The sequence below is a fragment of the Lutra lutra genome, chromosome 1 (assembly GCF_902655055.1).
Source record: "Lutra lutra chromosome 1, mLutLut1.2, whole genome shotgun sequence".
NCBI lineage: Eukaryota > Metazoa > Chordata > Mammalia > Carnivora > Mustelidae > Lutra > Lutra lutra.
Genome location: NC_062278.1, coordinates 14252046 through 14274298, shown reverse-complemented (window position 1 = coordinate 14274298; position 22253 = coordinate 14252046). Strand labels below are relative to the sequence as shown.

Genomic DNA, 22253 nt, shown 5'->3' with positions numbered 1-22253 from the left:
AAACAACTGCCTTATTGGGGAGACATCTTGTTTTAATGTTTCTACTTCAGTTGTTTTACCAAATCCTTGATTTGCAACACTAAGGAAGTATCAAACTTGAAGCCTTCATTTTTCTGCTTTGGTAAGGTACTGATAACCATGTGCTACGCAGGTGTGTTGTGAGGATGAAAACAGGTAATTTTTCAATTTAGTTAAGCATTGCCTAGAAACACTATATATTCAAAGTACTTTCATACCAAACCTTAATAGTGAAATCCTTTAGAAGATGCAGAAGTTGGCCCAGAATTCTCCAATTCTAGTCTGTTTGGAGGCTTATTTACTTATTTATCTATTAGGAAGAGAGACCATGAGCAGGAAAGGGGCAGAGACAGGCAAAGAGAAAACCCCAAGCAGCCTCTGTGCTGATCTCAGGACACTGAGATCATGACTGAGCTGAAATCAAGAGTCAGAGACTTAACCAACCTGGGATGCCACCCAGGCACACCAATGTTTTGGGGCATATTCAAAGAAGAAGCATTTCCAGGGTGCCTATGTGGCTCAGTGGGTTAAGCCTCCGACCTCGGCCCAGGTCATAATCTCAGGATTCTGGGATTGAGCCCTGCATAGGGCTCTCTGCTCAACAGGGAGCCTTATCTCCCCCCACAACCCCCCGCCTGCCTCTCTGCTTGCTTGTGATCTCTCTCTCTCTGCCAAATAAATAAATAGAATCTTAAAAAGAAGAAGAAGAAGAAGAAGAAGAAGAAGAAGAAGAAGAAGGAGAAGGAGAAGGAGAAGGAGAAGGAGAAGGAGAAGGAGAAGGAGAAGGAGAAGGAGAAGGAGAAGGAGAAAGAGAAGAAGAAGAGGAAGAAGAAGAAGAAGAGGAAGATGATGGAGAAAAAGAAGTATTTCCTATGCTTGCTCAATGCAAGAGGTAGAGAAGTTTAAACCTATTGTTGTACCTAATTTCTATGTGTCTGGAAATATATAGCCTTTTTTAAGTGACACCTTTTCTACCAACTAGTATGTATTTAAGCTTAGAGCCACTTGGTGGTTTTCTTGAGATTTCTTTTTCCTGCGATATATGTGATTCATGGTTGTAGCCATAATCATTTCTTTCTCCACTAATTTTCTGTGACTAATGTATCTGTAAACTTGGCAATTATCTTCTCTTGATAGAGTATTTCAAGCTTTTGTGTTAGGCATGAACGAGTTTAAGTAGCGTTTTAGTGTAAGATAATGGATCTGTCCCAATTCATTTTGACTGGTCCAAGATAGTAAAAAAAGTTGAAGCCATGGAATCAAGATCTCTGGAAAAATCGTTACCCAGAAGAGAGCCCTTTTTTCCTTTAAAACCATTATTTATGAAGACTTGTCTTTCCTATTTATTCTGGAAGCTTAAAATTTTCTTTTAATATTATGCAGAATCTAGATGGTTTATCCTTGTCCATCTCAAGCAATGGCAGATTTTTTAAAACTCCTTTGGCCTACCTGGTAGGTCATAACAATGAAACACAAAGAAATTGGATATTGACTTGAGTTAGAGAACAGATCCTAAATTAGAGACTCCTGAGACGAGACTGTTACAGATTATAGCTTTCCAAGATCTGCCGCTTAGCCTGTTTTAGCATGAACTTATTTGGCTGACATGTTAGCTTCTCTAAGTATTTTGCATCGAGTGAAATGCCACCGCTAGCAGCCCCAAACAAGCATCTGCTTTGTATTCATATTGGCTGGTTCTCTTCTTTAAAAGCTTCAAATGATGAATAATTCCAACTAAAACTGAAAAACCTAAGATTCTTTTACATTTTACCCCACGCCACCATTTCTTCTTTCTTACACTGAAAGCTCCAGATCCCAACAGCATCACTGTATTAACTCTATTCAAACCTGTGTACAGTATTCACTCTCGATTGCATACTGAAAGCAATGCCCTGAGCAACTGCTAAAATTCCTTTGCAGCGTTCTTAGCATTAGAAGGGATTCCACGAAGAATGGACAGAATATTGTGCTCAACTGAGTAGTTATGCTATTTATCTTATAGAAAGAGTTCTTTTGTTTCCATTTATATTTGATTTCAAGTGTATTTATTCTGTTTTTAAAATATGGGAAGTGTTTCCATGGTTCAGAGATCAAAACTATATATAAAGATACACTCAGTAATAGTCTCACTCCTGTATTTATTCCTTCTACCCATTCCCGCTCACCCAATTTGTATTTTCATTTTCTTCTGCTTTCTTAGTACAGAAGCAAGCATACATCTCATAATTACTTGTTCTTATTGTCCCTCTGTGTTACTTAGAGGTTGTATGCTTTTTCCTAGAGGTTGCACTCTTTCATTTTTATTTTTTATGTTTTTTTTTTAATTTTCCCTTTTACTTTTTTTATACTCATATTCGAGCTTTCAAACAGGAGTCACTTACATTTAGGCATTCAAGAAATGACTCACTGAAGATTTCAGTACTGTAAAAAATAATGTTTTTCTCTATATCGATTCATTTCTCCCAGCATTTACTTTTGAAAAATTTCAAACCTTCAGTTAAGTTGAGAAAGCGGTATAATGAACAGTTAAGTGCTCTTCATCTAGATTTGGCAATAGCTGGTATTCTGCCAGTTTGGTTTCCCCTTTCTCCCTCTCTGCTCTCTCTCTCTGTCTCTCTGTCTCTCTGTCTGTCTCTTCATAGCTTTTATTTTTGATAGAGAATCCAATGGATGAAAACTACCATACTTTGCAATTTGTTGTCTGTCATAATCTAGAGCACTTCCCAACCTCTTATTATTTCATGAGATTAACACATTAGTACATTTTTAACATTGCAAGATAATCATTTACTAAAATACATCACAATCTATTTTTTCTGACTCTAGCAATTAAAATAATCATATATTTCCAAAACCAATATTTTTAAGACAGAGATTAAGATCATTTGATACGTTAAAAATAAGGAAATTTGTGCCAAAATTAGGTCAATCAAGCATTGAGTGAATATAAGACAATTTTGTGTTATTTTTGGTGGGGGGGGCAACTTGGTATTCTATGATAAATTCTGAGAACAAAATCCAAGTATTAAGTGTCAAAATTATATCAGTGAGCATCCTGGGTAATAAGTGAATTACTTAAGAACTTTATATTAATGTTTTCATATTTATAACTGGATCACCCCTAACATATGTAAGTTTAAATATTGTGTTATCACCTTTTGTCCGAATCTTCTGGGATCACTTGGTACAACACCACTCTATTCCTCTTCAGCAATGAAGAAATGACTGTGCAGTTGCTGGGGGTGTTTGAGTACCTTCAGGTGAAGAGCACCATCAACACAAGATAGCACCCACTTCCTGCAGCCAGACTCCCATGATTGATCACTGGAGAGTATAAGGACACACCTTCTTGCCCCAACCTCCAACAATTCTTCTGGGAAATCCCAACTTTCAAATCTTCCATATTGTTTCCTGAGCCTTCCAATGAGCTGACTGCTAACTCAGCTCTCCTCCCTACCCCAAGCTGCCTCCTCCTCTTCCTTTCTACAATATTCATTCCAAGAATTTAATTGTTGTAATAATGCTCTGATAGAAAAATAATCTAATCTGGGGTCATAAATGCGCCCAGTTGTCACACTGTTTTAAAGTCTCTTCCCTGACTTTAATATTTCTACAGATAATAGGAGATATTTTCTTTTAGAATATTCCACAGTTCTGATTTTCCTAATGTTTCCTTGTGATTAGAACAAGGTTATGCATTTTGTCAAGCAAATAAAGGAAGGGTTGGTGTTTGGTTTTTGTTGGACTCTTTTGGGTGGCACTTGAGGTTGATGAGTTCCATTACCGATGGGGATAATTTTATACTTCATCAATATGATGAGTACCAGATTCCTCTACCTGAAAGTTACTTTTATTATTCTTTTAGCCATTAAGAAATATTTTGGCAGAGATATTTTGTGACTACATGAATATTCCATTCAAATCCCCAAATTTATCATTAGTCTTAGCACTTATTTTTCTTTCTTGCCTGAATTATTTATTATGATGATGGATTGCGAATGTTGATTTTTCTCATTTTCATCTTTTTTTTTCAAATATATTTGTTGGCATTCTTCAAGGAAGTTTTTCCACTTCATTGTTCAGTTATTTACATCAGTCTAAATTCATGGATTTCTATTATAAATAATCCATTATTATAACAGGGATAGCAACTCCTAGGTTTTCTCATGAGGCAAAATGTATGAATAAATATATTGCATTGTGTGAGATTTAGATTCTTCCACTTAGCTGCCTATAACATTGGTTAAATTATGTAAACTCTTAGGCCTTGTTATTCTTACATAAAAATCACCACCTACAGTTTGGTGTTTTTATGAGAATTAAATGTGTCAAGATATGTAAAGCATTTAAACCATGCCTGGAATTTAATAAATGCTATGTATGTGTTATCAGACACTATTATACACATGGAATTTTTCTTTCTGCTTCTTCCTATATACAAGAATATTCTCTGTTTATCTTGCCTGGTGCTCTTCCGGGATTCTTGTGTCAGAACTCTGTGTAACAATTTATAATTATTATTTTAATAATAATAACAATTAGATAGCATTTACAAGGGGTTTACCACAGAGCAGTTACTGTGTGAAATCCCTTATGTGCATTATCTCACATCATTCTCAGAACAAGTCTGGTATGTGCTAAAACTATGAACATTTTACAACTGTAAATAAGTAGTGATGAAGAAATGTACTCAAGTGGCAGTTCTCATAACTACAGGATTTTTGTCTCTTTGTGTATAAACATAAAATATTTTATGCTTCCTAGGTAATATTTTTCCCAGAAAAGGCAAAGAAACTCCCAGGACATTTAAATATTAGTATCCTTTAATTGTTAATGTCTGATATGACACTAAATATATGTTTATGTTTTAGGAATCCTCTACCTAAAAACGTCTTTCTCTAAATGTTTCTCTGCTCCTCTTTTCTGTTTGTCACTTTTTTTTAAAGATTTATTTATTTATTTGACAGAGATCACAAGTAGGCAGAGAGGCTGGCAGAGAGAGGAGGGGGAAGCAGGATCCCTGCTGAGCAGACAGCCCCATGCGGGGCTCGATCCCAGGACCCTGAGATGATGACCTGAGCTGAAGGCTGAGGCTTTAACCCTCTGAGCCACCCAGGCACCCCTGTCACTTTTTATATGTGTGATCCTTACTCTACAATATTAGATTCCTGGAATATGTTCTACATATCTCTTCTATTTTTGTATATTTTTTTCTTATTATGCTTTTACTCTAAATTTTAGAAGAATTTCTGAATTTGTTCCCTGGCTTACCTCATATTAGTATTTGTCTGTCTTTAATGAATCTTTACATTTGGAAGTCAACTCTTTCATGACAAATATGTATTTTCTCTTTCCAGATTTTGCCATTTGCTTGTATGCTTATTCTACTTTTCTAAATTACGTGGCTTTTAAACATTACTAAGTTAAAAAAAATGTTTGAGAGTGTTGTTCTTGTCTTATAATAGAACTATTTCAAAATCTGGAGTCATTCTGAGTCCTCAGATTGACGTCCTGATTTGGAATAGCTAGTTCTTTTCATATAGTTCTATCCTTAAAAAGATTTATTTATACCTACCCAGTACTGAGACTAGAGATTTATTCTATCAGAGTTTACATGTGTTCATATGTAAACCTCTCAAACACTGATAACTTAAAGAAAAATATTGAGATTTCCCTCATTTTAGTTTGCCCAATTAGAAATATCCATTATTATCAAGGGAGACAATGCAATAGGCAAAGCTAGTTATTTCTAATACCATGTAAAAGATTTTATGCACATGGTCATTGATATTGTACTTCAGGTTCCTCTGTCTTCTTCTTAAGTGGGATTTTCTTTCTTATACAAAGAATTCTAAGCTATTGCAATGTTCTTTCATCCTAACTTTTTGTAGATAGGTCAGCAAACAACACTCTTCAGATTCTTTTTGGAGATACTTGGTGTCTCAACCCTATCCCTTTGCATTAATCAGTACGTTCACACAAAGAAATGGTGGAGATAAAAGATTATACATTTCAAAATATGCTTCCAAAGGAGCTTATATTTAACACAAAAATAAATGAGAATTTTTTTCCTGAAGAAAAATTGGGAGAATATGTGCAAACAGAGAGTAACACACATTTTATACTTAACAGATGTGTTCCACTAACTCTTAGGAGTTGATTTTTCTAGGAACATAGAGTTTCAGAGTGGTTATTTGACTTTATCATTGAATTCAACAATGAACTTCATTGTAGTAAAAGTAATAATATAATAATAATGATGATGATAGCAATGTATTTCTCATATTTTTCAGAGTATGAAATATTTTATCAAAAGCCAGTTTGTTAGGGAAAATCTAGTAGATTCCACGAAAAGTTATCTCTGGCAGTATTATTGTTTTAAATTAAAAACACCATACTTCAGTCAGATCACAGAGTTCAAATTTTTTTAAAAAATTCATAAAAATGTCATTTCATGAATCCAGTGAAACTTCATCATTTCTTCTTTATTTCTGACTCTGAATTCAGGGTATAAATTTGAAACCATGGGGGAAGTATTTCATGCTTAAAATACAGTGTTAAAATTTTAAGAAATATTAGTGTAAATGAGAAAGTCTGGTTTTCTTAGACCTGGTATTTCAGAATTTTAAACTATTTGCCTTTTATCAAAAACATCATGAAACTAAGTATTCAATTCTTGGCTTTTAGTGGTAAAACATCTCTTGCATGAAAATGAGAAGACTCCCTCATGGAAAATAATAGGCTTGGGGCAGGAGGTAATAATGGAGAATTCAAGGTTAAGAGAGAATACTATGATCTGCTGAATGTCAATACAATGAAGTTAAAATTATTTATCTGGAGCAGGTCAGAGTTTGTCAATAAAAATGTTATTTCTTGCCATAAAGATTGATTACAAAGGGTAATTAAAGATTTCATGAGTACAGCTTTGAGGATGAGACATCTGATTCTCCTTAATGTCCCAAAGAATGGTTCAGATGTGGTGAAACAAAGCAGATCTCTTCATTGCCTCCGAAGCCATGTCTAAAACCAGAAGTCAACAAATTACTCACAGTGGCCCTGCAAATTAGCCAATGACATGACCCGTGTTGTGGGTGACACCCACTCTGAGAGCATATAAAAGACCTCTGCAGGGGGAAAATGTCCACAGTGAAGTGACACTTCTCACGTTCTCTACCCAAGGACAACCTCAACAACCAACAACCAACACCATGTGTGGCAGCTACTACGGAGGCTGTGGCTATGGACGCTATGGCTATGGAGGCTGTGGCTACGGAGGCTGTGGCTATGGAGGCTATGGCTACGGAGGCCTGGGCTGTGGATATGGCTCCAGCTATGGCTGTGGCTATGGCTGTGGCTCTGGCTGTGGCTACGGCTATGGCTCCCGCTCCCTCTGTGGCTGTGGTTATGGATGTGGCTCTGGCTATGGCTCTGGCTTTGGCTGCTACTATTGAGGTCACCATGGGAGACTCTCACCCTCCACACCTTCACTTAATGACTCAGCAGTTCTGAACCACACAAATTTTTGTCTTACCCCCAAGTGATGTTTAATCTATCTTGCACTGCAAACTTCTGATAAGATTTGGTAAATGTCTGATATCTGGAACTGATACCACTTGATACCTGAAAGAATATGAAACTCAACTTGTGAACTCATGTTCCAACAAGGTGATATTGGTATAACTCTTATTTTTGTAATTTTATGCTAAATTTGCTTATCTGTTTTCCTAATAAATTTGAATTTCCTTATAAATATGAAAAAGAAAACTTGTTTAATTAATTTGTTATGTAGAGTTTGATTTTCTGGGTTATTAATAGAATAACAATTAATTTTCTTTGGGAAATAATTTTCCTTGGTATTCATCTCATCTTTGCTGTACTGATTCTAATATTTGTGATTACAGAAAAATCCCTGACCTTTGTAAATCTTAGTTTCTTGTCTGGTAAAGAGAGGGGAACATATTTTTTTTCTTATAATGATTTTAGCTCTATATTTCTTGCCTATAGATTTCTACAGTTTCTTAATTAGTACTTCAGGCTCCTTCCAATCTCAATAGGGACCTGGCATGTTGGGGAGAAGTTGACTTCCCTTAGGTGGCCAGAGATCTATGAGTGCTGATATTGTCAATAATTTTCATTTATACTGCTTAGATACGACATATAGGATTTTGTCAGGTGCATGCCAAACCTACAATGCAGAAAGCCCTAGGTCAATTCTCTCCACTGGAATCCACACAGAACCCTAGCTTGACTTATTCCTAGTTGCTCACAGCCCTATCAACCATTCAGATCAGGCAAAGAAAATTGTATTTAGGAATGGAGGGGAAAATAATATGGTTCAGGTTGCCCCATTGCTCTGTTCAAAAGATTTAGAATCTGCCATAGATATGGGTTAGTATCAGTATTTCAGCAAGTTATTTGACACTAATTTTTATAGGTTCATAATAGACAGGAGATATTGCAGCCTGAGAACATATTACATGAACATAGCTGAATGTATAAAATCTTACCTTCTGCCTTCAGGTTTCTTTTTTAGCTTTTATATATAACATTCAATCATGACTTTGAGAACTTAGTTGTAGTGGGTTGAAGCTTACCAGGCTAATCTGCTGCTAACAGAAAACAACAATAACAACAAATAACAATCTTTCAAGATTTTTAACATAACACAACATTCAAAATGTCTAAGATAAAATATAAAATCATATGATGTACAAAAGCCTAGTAATTGTGATCAGTTCTTAAAGGGGAAGAAAACTGAGACATATCCCACTCTGGCAAATATACTAAAATGGCCCACATTTTCCCCACTTACTGATATTCACACCCTTGCGTTACCCCTCCCACTTCTGTATGACAGGACCTGTGGCATCGTCTAATCAATAAAGTGTAAATGGGTAATATGATATTACTTTCATGATTACATTGCATAAGACCATAATGTCCATCTTTCTTACATATTTTCTTCTTTGCAGGCTATGATTAAGTATATAGCTATGTTGTGTGCTGCCTAATGGAAGTTCACTTGGGAAGGAATTAAAAGTGGCCTCTGGCCAATAGCTGGCAAGAAACTGAGACTCTAGGGGAATATGGATGGCTCAGCAATTTAAGCATCCAACTCTTGACTTCAGCTGAGGTTGTATTTCAGGGTTGTGAGATCAAGCCTCGTGTCAGGCTCTGCACTGAGTATGGAGCCTGCTTAAGATTTTCTCTCTCCTGCTCCTTCTGTCCCTCCCCTCTTCATGTTCACTCTCTGTCAAAAAAAAGGAAAGAAACTGAGGCCCTCAGACCCACAATCCAGGACTCGCTGAATTGTGCCAACAACCACGAGGACTTAGAAATGGGATCCCTCCCAAGTCAATCTTTGAGTCAATCCTGGGTTTCAGACCTAGCTGACACCTTGACTACAGCCTTGTGAGAAATCCTTAAGCAGCAGAGCCAGCTATGTTATGCTGAGCAAAGACTAACAAAAAATGTGAAATAATAATTTTTAAGTTGTTAAGTTTGTGGTAACAACAATAGGTAGACTACTATAGATGCAGGGCTCAATCTCACAACCCTGAGATCATGACCTGAACTGAAATCAAGAGTTGGACACTTAACCCTCTAAACCACCCAGGTGTTCCTAAGCAACTTTATAAGTATGATCCATAGGGTACAGATAACACTGAATGAAAAGAAAAGGAAAAAAAGAAGAGATCTTCAACAGAGAAATAGAAATGTAAAAAGTGCTAAATGAAAAGTTTATAACTAAAAATATACAATGTCTGAAATGTTAAAAAAAGATCCTTTCGATGGGTTCACTAGCAGAACTGAGATATCAGAGGAAAGAGCCAGAAAATCTGATGATAAATCAGGAGAAATTATGGAATTCAAAAACAAAAACAAAAACCAAGGGAATCCAACTATAAACTATGAAAAAAAGTCTCAGGAATTTGTAGGACATACCGAAATTTCTAACATTCATAGCACTAGAATCTCAAATGCAGGGGAATACAGATTGACACAGAAATCATATATAAAGAAATAATGGTTGAAATTTTCTCAAATTTGGTAAAATTCACACATTTAGACAGTCAAAAAGTTGTAAATCCCAATTAGAATAAACCAAAAATTATGTCCATATGCAAATGAACCAAAGTGAGTTTTCTCCTTGATGAGTCAGAAATGCATAAGGTTGAGTTGTCACACAAAGAAATTTGTTTGCAGTAAATAAGGGAATCATGGGGAATGGCTTCCAAAGCCATGATGCCCCAAGAGAAAGTGAACGGATTCTTTTTGTTTAGGTTTATGATGAATATTTAGATAGTGAAGCCTTGTTGTGTATGTAGAGGCAGGCATGAGATTGCTCATACAATGAGCAATTGTATGTTTCCTTAAAAGGAAACATACCTAAACATACATCATATGCTATGTAAATTAGCCTGAGTCTTCTCACTGGGCAGAGATATTAGTATTATAATGAGATAAAGGTGATTGTAAGTCATTCCAGAGGTCATCCATGGTTCATCTGCACAGGTACAAATCAGGTTTAGCTCAAAGAGTCTGGATGGTCTGGACAGATGGGAGATTTTGTCAGGGCAGTTGCCATCACCTGAGGTGGTTTGGGGTCTCATTTGTCTGAGTTAAGTAGAAACCCTGAAAAAAGAGTTTAGTGAAAAATGTTTAAGACAAATGTTAGTGAGTACAAGAAGGTGGGCAATAAAGGCCAGGTCTTAGGGTCTCTAGCTGGTGACACACAGACATCATAAACAAAAAAAAAGAGAAATTCTTGAAAGCAGGTAGAGATAAACAATATATTAAATATAGGAAATGATGGATTTTTTGGTCGGAAACAGAGTCCAAAAGACAGTGGGAAATATTCCTAATGTGCTGATAGAAAAGAATCCTACATTCTATTCTTAACGGTATGCTTTAGGAGCAAAAGTGAACTAAACACTTTCTCTGATAAAGGAAAACCAAGAGAATTTGTGTCCAGGAGATTTTTTCTAAAAGCTACGTTAAAAGAAATTTTTCACTCTAAAGGAAAATAATACTAAAAAGATAGTTGGAACTTCAGAAATAAAGGAAGAGCAATAGAAAGCTTTATACATTTGGGTAAATAGATTATTCTTTCCCTCTTAAATTCTTCAAAATATATGCAACTATTAAAAGCAAGTGTTAAAATATTTAATGAGGGGTTTTCAAGGTATGTTTAGGTTTAGGTTTCAAGGTATGTATATATATACACACACACACAATAAATGTATTATAAGTAGGCAATGGTAAAGAGATATTTAGGCTTGTAAGGCTTATGCCTTTTACTTAAAGTAGCAAAATATGAGCTCTGAGAACACTGTGAAGTGTTAGTTGTGTATACTGCAATCCCAAGATTAACCACTAAAAAATATAGAGATATAGCAAAATGTCACTAGATAAATTAAAATCTAATATTAAAAAACACTCAAATAATACAAAGTAGGCAGTGAAATGGAACTGAGAAATGGAGAACAGAAACAAATAATAAAATGATAGAATTAATTCCAACCATATCAATAATTAAATAGTATGTGACTATTTAAATAATCAATGAAAAAAGAGATTTTCAAATTTTCTAAAATTAGACCCATCTATATATTGTTTATAAGAGAAGCATATCAAATATAAGTTTGTGTGTTTGTGTCTATGAGAAAAACTAAAGGGATGCTAGAAATATTTTAAATTGAATGAAAATTAAAAGAGAAGTTGCCAAAATTTGTGAGATATAAATCAAACAGTGCTTGAAGGGAAATTGAATAGGTAGTAGTCAGAAAGTTCTCAAATCAGTAATCCAAGATTCCTACAAAATAATTGAGAAGTACAAAAAGAGGAAAGGGGAAATAATACAGCTAATAGCTGGAATCAATATAATTTAAAACAGAGGGTAGAGGGGAAAAAAGTGAAGCCAAAAACTGATTCTATGAAAATTTCAATTAAATTGATAAATCTGTAACAAGACTCACAAAGAAACAAAAGAAGACACATTTACCAACAGTAGTAATAAAATAGGGACATCACTACAGACCCTATAATCAATAAAGGAACATAGGGAACAATATGTTCATAAATTTGACCACTTACATGAAATAAACCTGTTCCTTAAAAGGCAGGACATTGCCAAAAACTTGATCAAAAGGAAACATATCATCTGAATAGCCACATAACTCATAGGAAAATACATTTTGTGATTAAAATCTTTCCAAAAAAAGAAAACTTCAAGTTCATATAATTTCACTGATTAATTCCACCAAACATGAAAGGAAGAAGTAATACTAGTTATATGGAATCTCTCCAGAAAAGAGAGTAAGAAAAAGAGCAGGGAATGTATCTCCATCTATTTTATGAAATCAACATTACCCTTATCCCAGATCTAGGAATTTGGATGTCAGAAGTGTTCCCACCATCCTCTAACTGATAAGCAGGACTCACAGTGCCTAGATTGTATAAACAATGTATTTTTAGCCAGACACATGTTTTCTTTTTTTTTTTTTTTTACAGCTTTATAAACATATATTTTTATCCCCAGGGGTACAGGTCTGAGAATCGCCAGGTTTACACACTTCACAACACTCACCATAGCACATACCCTCCCCGATATCCATAACCCCACCCCCTCTCCCAACCCCCCTCCCCCCATCAACCCTCAGTTTGTTTTGTGAGATTAAGAGTCACTTATGGTTTGTCTCCCTCCCAATCCCATCTTGTTTCATTTACTCTTCTCCTACCCCCTCGACCCCCCATGTTGCATCTCCTCTCCCTCATATCAGGGAGATCATATGATAGTTGTCTTTCTCCGATTGACTTATTTCGCTAAGCATGATACCTTCTAGTTCCATCCACGTCGTTGCAAATGGCAAGATTTCATTTCTTTTGATGGCTGCATAGTATTCCATTGTGTATATATACCACATCTTCTTTATCCATTCGTCTGTAGATGGACATCTAGGTTCTTTCCATAGTTTGGCTATTGTAGACATTGCTGCTATAAACATTCGGGTGCACGTGCCCCTTCGGATCACTACGTTTGTATCTTTAGGGTAAATACCCAGCAGTGCAATTGCTGGGTCATAGGGTAGTTCTATTTTCAACATTTTGAGGAACCTCCATGCTGTTTTCCAGAGTGGTTGCACCAGCTTGCATTCCCACCAACAGTGTAGGAGGGTTCCCCTTTCTCCGCATCCTCGCCAGCATCTGTCATTTCCTGACTTGTTCATTTTAGCCATTCTGACTGGTGTGAGGTGATATCTCATGGTGGTTTTGATTTGTATTTCCCTGATGCCGAGTGATATGGAGCACTTTTTCATGTGTCTGTTGGCCATCTGGATGTCTTCTTTGCAGAAATGTCTGTTCATGTCCTCTGCCCATTTCTTGATTGGATTATTTGTTCTTTGGGTGTTGAGTTTGCTAAGTTCTTTATAGATTTTGGACACTAGCCCTTTATCTGATATGTCATTTGCAAATATCTTCTCCCATTCTGTCAGTTGTCTTTTGGTTTTGTTCACTGTTTCCTTTGCTGTGCAAAAGCTTTTGATCTTGATAAAATCCCAAAAGTTCATTTTTGCCCTTGCTTCCCTTGCCTTTGGTGATGTTCCTAGGAAGATGTTGCTGCGGCTGACGTCGAAGAGGTTGCTGCCTGTGTTCTCCTCGAGGATTTTGATGGATTCCTTTCTCACATTGAGATCCTTCATCCATTTTGAGTCTATTTTCGTGTGTGGTGTAAGGAAATGATCCAATTTCATTTTTCTGCATGTGGCTGTCCAATTTTCCCAACACCATTTATTGAAGAGGCTGTCTTTGTTCCATTGGACATTCTTTCCTGCTTTGTCGAAGATGAGTTGACCATAGAGTTGAGGGTCCATTTCTGGGCTCTCTATTCTGTTCCATTGATCTATGTGTCTGTTTTTGTGCCAGTACCATGCTGTCTTGATGATGACAGCTTTGTAATAGAGCTTGAAGTCCGGAATTGTGATGCCACCAACTTTGGCTTTCTTTTTCAATATTCCTTTGGCTATTCGGGGTCTTTTCTGGTTCCATATAAATTTTAGGATTCTTTGTTCCATTTCTTTGAAAAAAATGGATGGTATTTTGATAGGAATTGCATTAAATGTGTAGATTGCTTTAGGTAGCATAGACATTTTCACAATATTTATTCTTCCAATCCAGGAGCATGGAACATTTTTCCATTTCTTTGTGTCTTCCTCAATTTCTTTCATGAGTACTTTATAGTTTTCTGAGTATAGATTCTTAGTCTCTTTGGTTAGGTTTATTCCTAGGTATCTTATAGTTTTGGGTGCAATTGTAAATGGGATGGACTCCTTAATTTCTCTTTCTTCTGTCTTGTTGTTGGTGTAGAGAAATGCAACTGATTTCTGTGCATTGATTTTATATCCTGACACTTTACTGAATTCCTGTACAAGTTCTAGCAATTTTGGAGTGGAGTCTTTTGGGTTTTCCACATAGAGTATCATATCATCTGCGAAGAGTGATAGTTTGACTTCTTCTTTGCCGATTTGGATGCCTTTAATTTCCTTTTGTTGTCTGATTGCTGAGGCTAGGACTTCTAGTACTATGTTGAATAGAAGCGGTGATAACGGACATCCCTGCCGTGTTCCTGACCTTAGCGGAAAAGCTTTCAGTTTTTCTCCATTGAGAATGATATTTGCAGTGGGTTTTTCATAGATGGCTTTGATAATATTGAGGTATGTGCCTTCTATCCCTACACTTTGAAGAGTTTTGATCAGGAAGGGATGCTGTACTTTGTCAAATGCTTTTTCAGCATCTATGGAGAGTATCATATGGTTCTTGTTCTTTCTTTTATTAATGTGTTGTATCACATTGATTGATTTGCGGATGTTGAACCAGCCTTGCAGCCCTGGAATAAATCCCACTTGGTCGTGGTGAATAATCCTTTTAACGTACTGTTGAATCCTATTGGCTAGTATTTTGGCGAGAATTTTTGCATCTGTGTTCATCAAGGATATTGGTCTGTAGTTCTCTTTTTTGTTGGGATCCTTGTCTGGTTTTGGGATCAAGGTGATGCTGGCCTCATAAAATGAGTTTGGAAGTTTTCCTTCTATTGCTATTTTTTGGAACAGTTTCAGGAGAATAGGAATTAGTTCTTCTTTAAAAGTTTGGTAGAATTCCCCCGGGAAGCCGTCTGGCCCTGGGCTTTTGTTTGTTTGGAGATTTTTGATGACTGTTTCAATCTCCTTACTGGTTATGGGTCTGTTCAGGCTTTCTATTTCTTCCTGGTTCAGTTGTGGTAGTTTATATGTCTCTAGGAATGCATCCATTTCTTCCAGATTGTCAAATTTGTTGGCGTAGAGTTGCTCATAGTATGTTCTTATAATTGTCTGTATTTCTTTGGTGTTCGTTGTGATCTCTCCTCTTTCATTCATGATTTTATTGATTTGGGTCCTCTCTCTTTTCTTTTTGATAAGTCTGGCCAGGGGTTTATCAATCTTATTAATTCTTTCAAAGAACCAGCTCCTAGTTTCGTTGATTTGTTCTATTGTTTTTTTGGTTTCTATTTCATTGATTTCTGCTCTGATCTTTATGATTTCTCTTCTCCTGCTGGGTTTAGGGTTTCTTTCTTGTTCTTTCTCCAGCTCCTTTAGGTGTAGGGTTAGGTTGTGTACCTGAGACCTTTCTTGTTTCTTGAGAAAGGCTTGTACCGCTATATATTTTCCTCTCAGGACTGCCTTTGTTGTGTCCCACAGATTCTGAACTGTTGTGTTTTCATTTCATTTGTTTCCATAATTTTTTTCAATTCTTCTTTGATTTCCTGGTTGACCCATTCATTCTTTAGAAGGATGCTGTTTAGTCTCCATGTATTTGGGTTCTTTCCAAATTTCCTCTTGTGATTGAGTTCTAGCTTTAGAGCATTGTGGTCTGAAAATATGCAGGGAATGATCCCAATCTTTTGATACCGGTTGAGACTTGATTTAGGACCAAGAATGTGATCTATTCTGGAGAACGTTCCATGTGCACTAGAGAAGAATGTGTATTCTGTTGCTTTGGGATGAAATGTTCTGAATATATCCGTGATGTCCATCTGGTCCAGTGTGTCATTTAAGGCCTTGATTTCCTTGTTGATCTTTTGCTTGGATGATCTGTCCATTTCAGTGAGGGGAGTGTTAAAATCCCCTACTATTATTGTATTCTTGTCGATGTGTTTCTTTGATTTTGTTATTAATTGGTTTATATAGTTGGCTGCTCCCACGTTAGGGGCATAGATATTTAAAATTGTTAGATCTTCTTGTTGGACAGTTCCTTTGAGTATGATATAGTGTCCTTCCTCATCTCTTATTATAATCTTTGGCTTAAAATCTAATTGATCTGATATAAGGATTGCCACTCCTGCTTTCTTCTGATGTCCATTAGCATGGTAAATTCTTTTCCACCCCCTCACTTTAAACCTGGAGGTGTCTTCGGGTGTAAGATGAGTTTCTTGTAGGCAACATATAGATGGGTTTTGTTTTTTTATCCATTCTGATACCCTGTGTCTTTTGATTGGGGCATTTAGCCCATTAACATTCAGGGTAAGTATTGAGAGATATGAATTTAGTGCCATTGTATTGCCTGTAAGGTGACTGTTATTGTATATTGTCTCTGTTTCTTTCTGATCTACTACTTTGAGGGTCTCTCTTTGCTTAGAGGACCCCTTTCAATATTTCCTGTAGAGCTGGTTTGGTATTTGCAAATTATTTCAGTTTTTGTTTGTCCTGGAAGCTTTTAATCTCTCCGTCTATTTTCAATGATAGCCTAGCTGGATATAGTATTCTTGGCTGCATGTTTTTCTCATTTAGTACTCTGAATATATCATGCCAGCTCTTTCTGGCCTGCCAGGTCTCTGTGGATAAGTCTGCTGCCAATCTAATATTTTTACCATTGTACGTTACAGACTTCTTTTCCCGGGCTGCTTTCAGGATCTTTTCTTTGTCACTAAGACTTGTCAATTTTACTATTAGGTGACGGGGTGTAGACCTATTCTTATTGATTTTGAGGGGGGTTCTCTGAACCTCCTGGATTTTGATGCTTGTTCCCTTTGCCATATTGGGGAAATTCTCTCCAATAATTCTCTCCAACATACCTTCTGCTCCCCTCTCTGTTTCCTCTTCTTCTGGAATCCCAATTATTCTAATGTTGTTTCGTCTTATGGTGTCACTTATCTCTCGAATTCTCCCCTCGTGGTCCAGTAGCTGTTTGTCCCTCTTTTGCTCAGCTTCTTTATTCTCTGTCATTTGGTCTTCTATATCGCTAATTCTTTCTTCTGCCTCATTTATCCTAGCAGTGAGAGCCTCCATTTTTGATTGCACCTCATTAATAGCTTTTTTGATTTCAACTTGGTTAGATTTTAGTTCTTTTATTTCTCCAGAAAGGGCTTTTATATCTCCCGAGAGGGTTGCTTTAATATCTTCCATGCCTTTTTCAAGCCCGGCTAGAACCTTGAGAATCATCATTCTGAACTCTATATCTGACATATTACCAATGTCTGTATTGATTAGGTCCCTAGCCTTTGGTACTGCCTCTTGTTCTTTTTTTTTGTGGTGAATTTTTCCGCCTTGTCATTTTGTCCAGATAAGAGTTTATGAAGGAGCAAGTAAAATACTAAAAGGGTGGCAACAACCCCAGGAAAATATGCTTTAGCCAAATCAGAAGAGATCCTGAATTGTGAGGGGGGGAAAGGGGATAAATAGGGGCTCAGAAAGAAAGAAAAAAAAAAACTATTAAAAAAAAGAAAGCTGATAAAGAAATAAATATAAAAAGAGGAAAAAATATATATATATTAGATAAACTATTTAAAAAACGTTAAAAAAAAGAAAATGGTAAAAGTTAAAAAAAATTTAGCAGAAGAAGAGAAAAAGAAAAAAAAATTGAAAAAGAAAAAAAAATTAAATTAACTGCAAGGCTAAAAAATCATGGGGAGAAAGCCATGTGTTCCGTGCTTTGCTTTCTTCTCCTCTGGAATTCCGCCGTTCTCCTTGGTAGGTGAACTTGGTCCTGGCTGGGTTTCCCGTAGATCTTCTGGGGGAGGGGCCTGTTGTAGTGATTCTCAAGCGTCTTTGCCCCAGGCGGAGTTGCACCGCCCTTACCCGGGGCCACGCTGAGTCATCCGCTCGGGTTCGCTTTCGGGAGCTTTTGTTCCCGGAGCGCTTTCCGTAGAGTCTTGCAGAAAGTGGTTGATTTTCTGTTTCTGGAATTGCTGTTCTTCTTCTCTTCAATCTCCCGTTGGATTTGTAGGTGTTTGCAATCTTTAGATAAGCTATTTAGCTGATCTCCCGCTACCCGAAGTAGTCTCAGCCTGCTACTTCTCCGCCATCTTGACTCCTCCCCCCAGACACATGTTTTCATTCTGGAAGAATGAGATTTTGCTGGTGCCTTTTTTCACCTGTCCCCAGTTAAAATTTTGGGCACTGAGTCTCTAATGGGCTTCCTTGAGCAGAAATATCACCCATAGAAAACTTTATTTCTGTTGCTGGGGGAAGAGCAAGCTCTGTGTAGCCCCTCCTGGAGGGAGAGAACATCACAACATCTTCACATGGGTACCTCCAGAATCTGTCTGTTTCTTTTTCCCTTATCTAGCTATGTATCATTACTACCTTGCTATAATAAATCTTAGCCAAAAGCATAAGTATATGCTGAGTCCCATTAGTCCTTCTAGAAAATTTCCAAAACTGTGAACAGTCTCCAACACAATATGGCCTTTTGGAAAAGGCAAAAGTATAGGTTGATTTAAGAATCAGTTATTTATAAGGTTTAGGAGTAAGAGGAAGGCTTGATTGGGAAGGGGTTTGGGAAAGGCATGAGGAACTTCCATAGTGTTTTCCAGAGTGGCTGCACCAGTTTGTGTTCCCATCAACTGTGTAAGAGGGTTCCCCTTTCTCCACATCCTCATCAATATTTGTTATTTCCTGTGTTGTTAATTTTAGCCATTCTGACAGGTGTGAGGTGATACCTCCTTGTAGTTTTTATTTGTATTTCCCTGATGTGAGCAAGTTGAGCATCTTTTCTTGCCAGTTGGAATGGTATGGATGGAGTTGGGTGTATTATGCTAAGCAAAATAAGTCAGTCAGAGAAAGACAAAACCATATAATGTCACTCATACATGGAATTCAAGAAATGAAACAGATGAACACAGTGGGGAGGGAAAGTGAGAGGCAAACCGTAAAACATCCTCTTAACTACAGAGAATAAACTGAGTGTTGCTGGAGGGGAGATGGACAGGGGATGGGTTAAATGTGTGAGGGGTATTAAAGAGGGCATTTTTCGTGATGAGCACTGGGTGTTATATGTAAGTGATGAATCACGAAATTCTACTCCTGAAACTAGTATTATACTATTCGTTAGCTAACTGGAATTTAAATCAAAACTTGAAACTACAAAAAAAAAAAAAAAAAAAGAAAGCATGAGGGGTTTTGTGGGGAGAATGATGGCACTGTTTTGTATCTTGATTTTGATGGTTGTACCACAACACTATGCATTTTTCGAAGTCACAGAGATATAAGCAAGGGAGTGAATTTTTCTGTCTGTAATTTTAAAAATTTAAAAATAAAACATTAAAAAAATAGATTCGGGGAGGCATGGAACTTTGCAGATGGTGGTTTGTGAACGGAAAAGATATGCAGAATATTTACCATGAGCTAAGCAACAATAAACTAATTGACAAATGCTGTACCATTTAGTCTAAAAACTCCCAGCAACAGAGACATAATAGAACTGTTAGAGCAACTGAAGTAGAAACAGCAAAAGAATATATGTCAAAAACAGATAATCTCAACCTTTCTTGGTATCAAGCAAATACAACATTTTTTTTAAATAAAATAAAATAAATTCTGGGAAGCCTGGGTAGCTCAGTTGGTTAAGCCTCCAATTGTTTATTTCAGCTCATGTCATGATCTCAGGGTCCTGGAATAGAGCTGGGAATCTATTCTCTAATATATAATCTAATCTGGGCTCAGCAGGAAATCTGCTTGAGGATTCCTTCTCCTTCTGTCCCTACCCCCAACTTTTTTGCTTATAAGCACACTCTCTATCTCTTTCTCTCTCAAATAAATAAATCTTTAAAATAAGTGAATAAAATAAACCCTATTACTTGTAATAGATAGAAAGGAAACCAAGATTTTTATTTTAGGATAGCCAAATTTATTAAAGAACACTGGGAAACAGAATGATGCATGAAAATTATCAAGGCAGGATCAGTGACTAGGTAGAAGTACGTAAGTGAGTTCACAGGATGAATTATCACATTCTGGCTTTTCATGAAGCAAAGGTTGGGAATAAATAATTATGGGTTTTAGATCCAGACAGGGACCACCCCATTCCACAAATCAGAATTATCTCAACCTTGTGTAGGAACACAGGGCGTGGGATTCAGGGCAGGTAAATCATGATGTTACATGTGTGGGAGAGAAAAGTCTCCCAGGGCAACCTCAATAGTAGCAGCCAAAGCCAGAGCGGTAGCCAGAGCCACAGCCATAGCCACAGCCACAGAGGGAGCGAGACCCATAGCCGTAGCCACAGCCATAGCCACAACCCAGTCTGCGGAAGCCACAGCCATAGCTGGAGCCATAGCCATAGCCCAGGCCTCCGTAGCTACAGCCTCCATAGCCATAGCCTCTGTAACCACAGCCTCCGTAGCCACAGCCTCTGTAACCACAGCCTCCATAGCCACAACCTCCGTAGTAGCTGCCACACATGGTGTTGGTTGTTGAGGTTGTCCTTGAGTAGAGGAGGAGAGGAGAAGTGTCACTTCAGTGTGGACAATTCCCTTGCAGAGACTTTTTATATACCCTCGATGTGGGTGGGATCCACCACAGGAGTCACGCCACTGGCTAATCTTATGACTAATCTAATTAGTTTGTTGTTTCTTAACCATAAGATAAAACCTCAGAGGAATTAAAGAAATTTATTTTATTTGGTGACTCGGGACTCCCCCAAAACAATTCAGTGTCAGTAATGACAGGAGATAGTCATACACCCAAATCCCTGCATTACACCAAATCTCATTTAAACTCAATAAACATGCATCATTTCAAGAAATGGCATTTGCAGCGGGCCAATTTTGACTTGCTCTTGGCACAAAATAAAACCTATAGTCTTCTCCCTGTCTTTCCAAAAACCAATAGCACACATTTTTGACCAATGAGTCTTGCCTCTACTTTGTTTCAAAACACTTTTTCCTCTTCAGTGTTTCAGCTGTCTCTCCACCTTCAAAAGGATGTGTCACAGAAAATTGCAAAGTCAATTCATCTCTGTAATACAATTCAGAAAGAGCCAACTTATTCACATGTCTTGAAGAACTACCCTGAGCCAACTGCATTTCTGGTTTTTTTCTTATACAAATGGGTTTTTTTTTTTTTTATTTTTTATGCCTAATTCTTCTTCAGGACACTAAAAATAGTTTATCCTATGGATTGCAATTTCTGATCAGACCCTACCACCAGAGAGAGTGATAATAATGGATCCCATTTTATTGAGATATCTATCAATTGCCATTTTCAATTGATACCATTTTTAACTTTGAAAATTTAATAATTTTTGCCGGTTACATGCTTATGGGCTTTACTGTATCTGAAATGTCAGTGCTTCCCAATTTTTTTTTTTTTTTTTTTTTTTTTGTAATAGCTCACTGGTCAACAGGGATATCTGTTCACGTTTGGGGATATATAATTATCAGCTGATATTCTGACTGATATTTTTAAATTTCAGATAGTTATTTTTCCCATGATAAAAAGAAAAGTTCATTTATAAAGGCATACAATGTTAAATAAGTAGTCTATTTTTAATCAGGCACAAGGAACTCTCCTAAATAATCATTGACTTTTTTTTTTTTTTTAACTTCATTCTTTTCACTGGATGGTAATCCAGGCTACTAGGGGGTACAGAAAAGCCAAAAGAATCTTGTTATTGTCTGAAAACAGATAGATTTTATGTCTTTGGGAAGAGTCAGGAAGAAGGTATGATTATGCATATAAATCCATAATCAATGACCAAGGTGGTCACAATACAATAATGTTCTGTGTTTTAAGACTTTTAGCAAATATCTCTTCATTAACCTTAAAGTATAACCAAAGAGTGTTAAGATTGGGTTATCCAATAGTGAAGAGGGTTCAAGATTGGAAACCATTCAAACTTCAGTTTACCTTCCCCTGGAATTCAGTACCCAAGATATTTGTAATTAATTCTGTTCATCTGCTTTGATAAGTAATTCAAATTAG

General features: G+C 36.8%; 2 protein-coding genes across 2 annotated transcripts; one reads left to right on the top strand and one right to left on the bottom strand.

Moving 5' to 3' along the window:
- The first annotated feature begins 138 nt into the window (after window positions 1-138).
- LOC125087958 (keratin-associated protein 6-1-like) lies at window positions 139-7704 on the top strand. The gene is made up of 2 exons (XM_047709231.1): window positions 139-151; window positions 7198-7704. Exons 1-2 carry the CDS (start codon window positions 139-141, stop codon window positions 7467-7469), a joined length of 285 nt encoding a protein of 94 aa, XP_047565187.1. The 3' UTR covers window positions 7470-7704.
- Window positions 7705-20175: 12471 nt separating this feature from the next.
- Window positions 20176-21355, bottom strand: LOC125087356 (keratin-associated protein 6-1-like). The gene is made up of 2 exons (XM_047707994.1): window positions 21195-21355; window positions 20176-20754 (listed from the first exon to the last, which is right to left on the bottom strand). The coding sequence occupies exons 1-2, from the start codon at window positions 21353-21355 to the stop codon at window positions 20466-20468; spliced, it is 450 nt and encodes a 149-aa protein (XP_047563950.1). The 3' UTR covers window positions 20176-20465.
- Window positions 21356-22253: the final 898 nt, after the last annotated feature.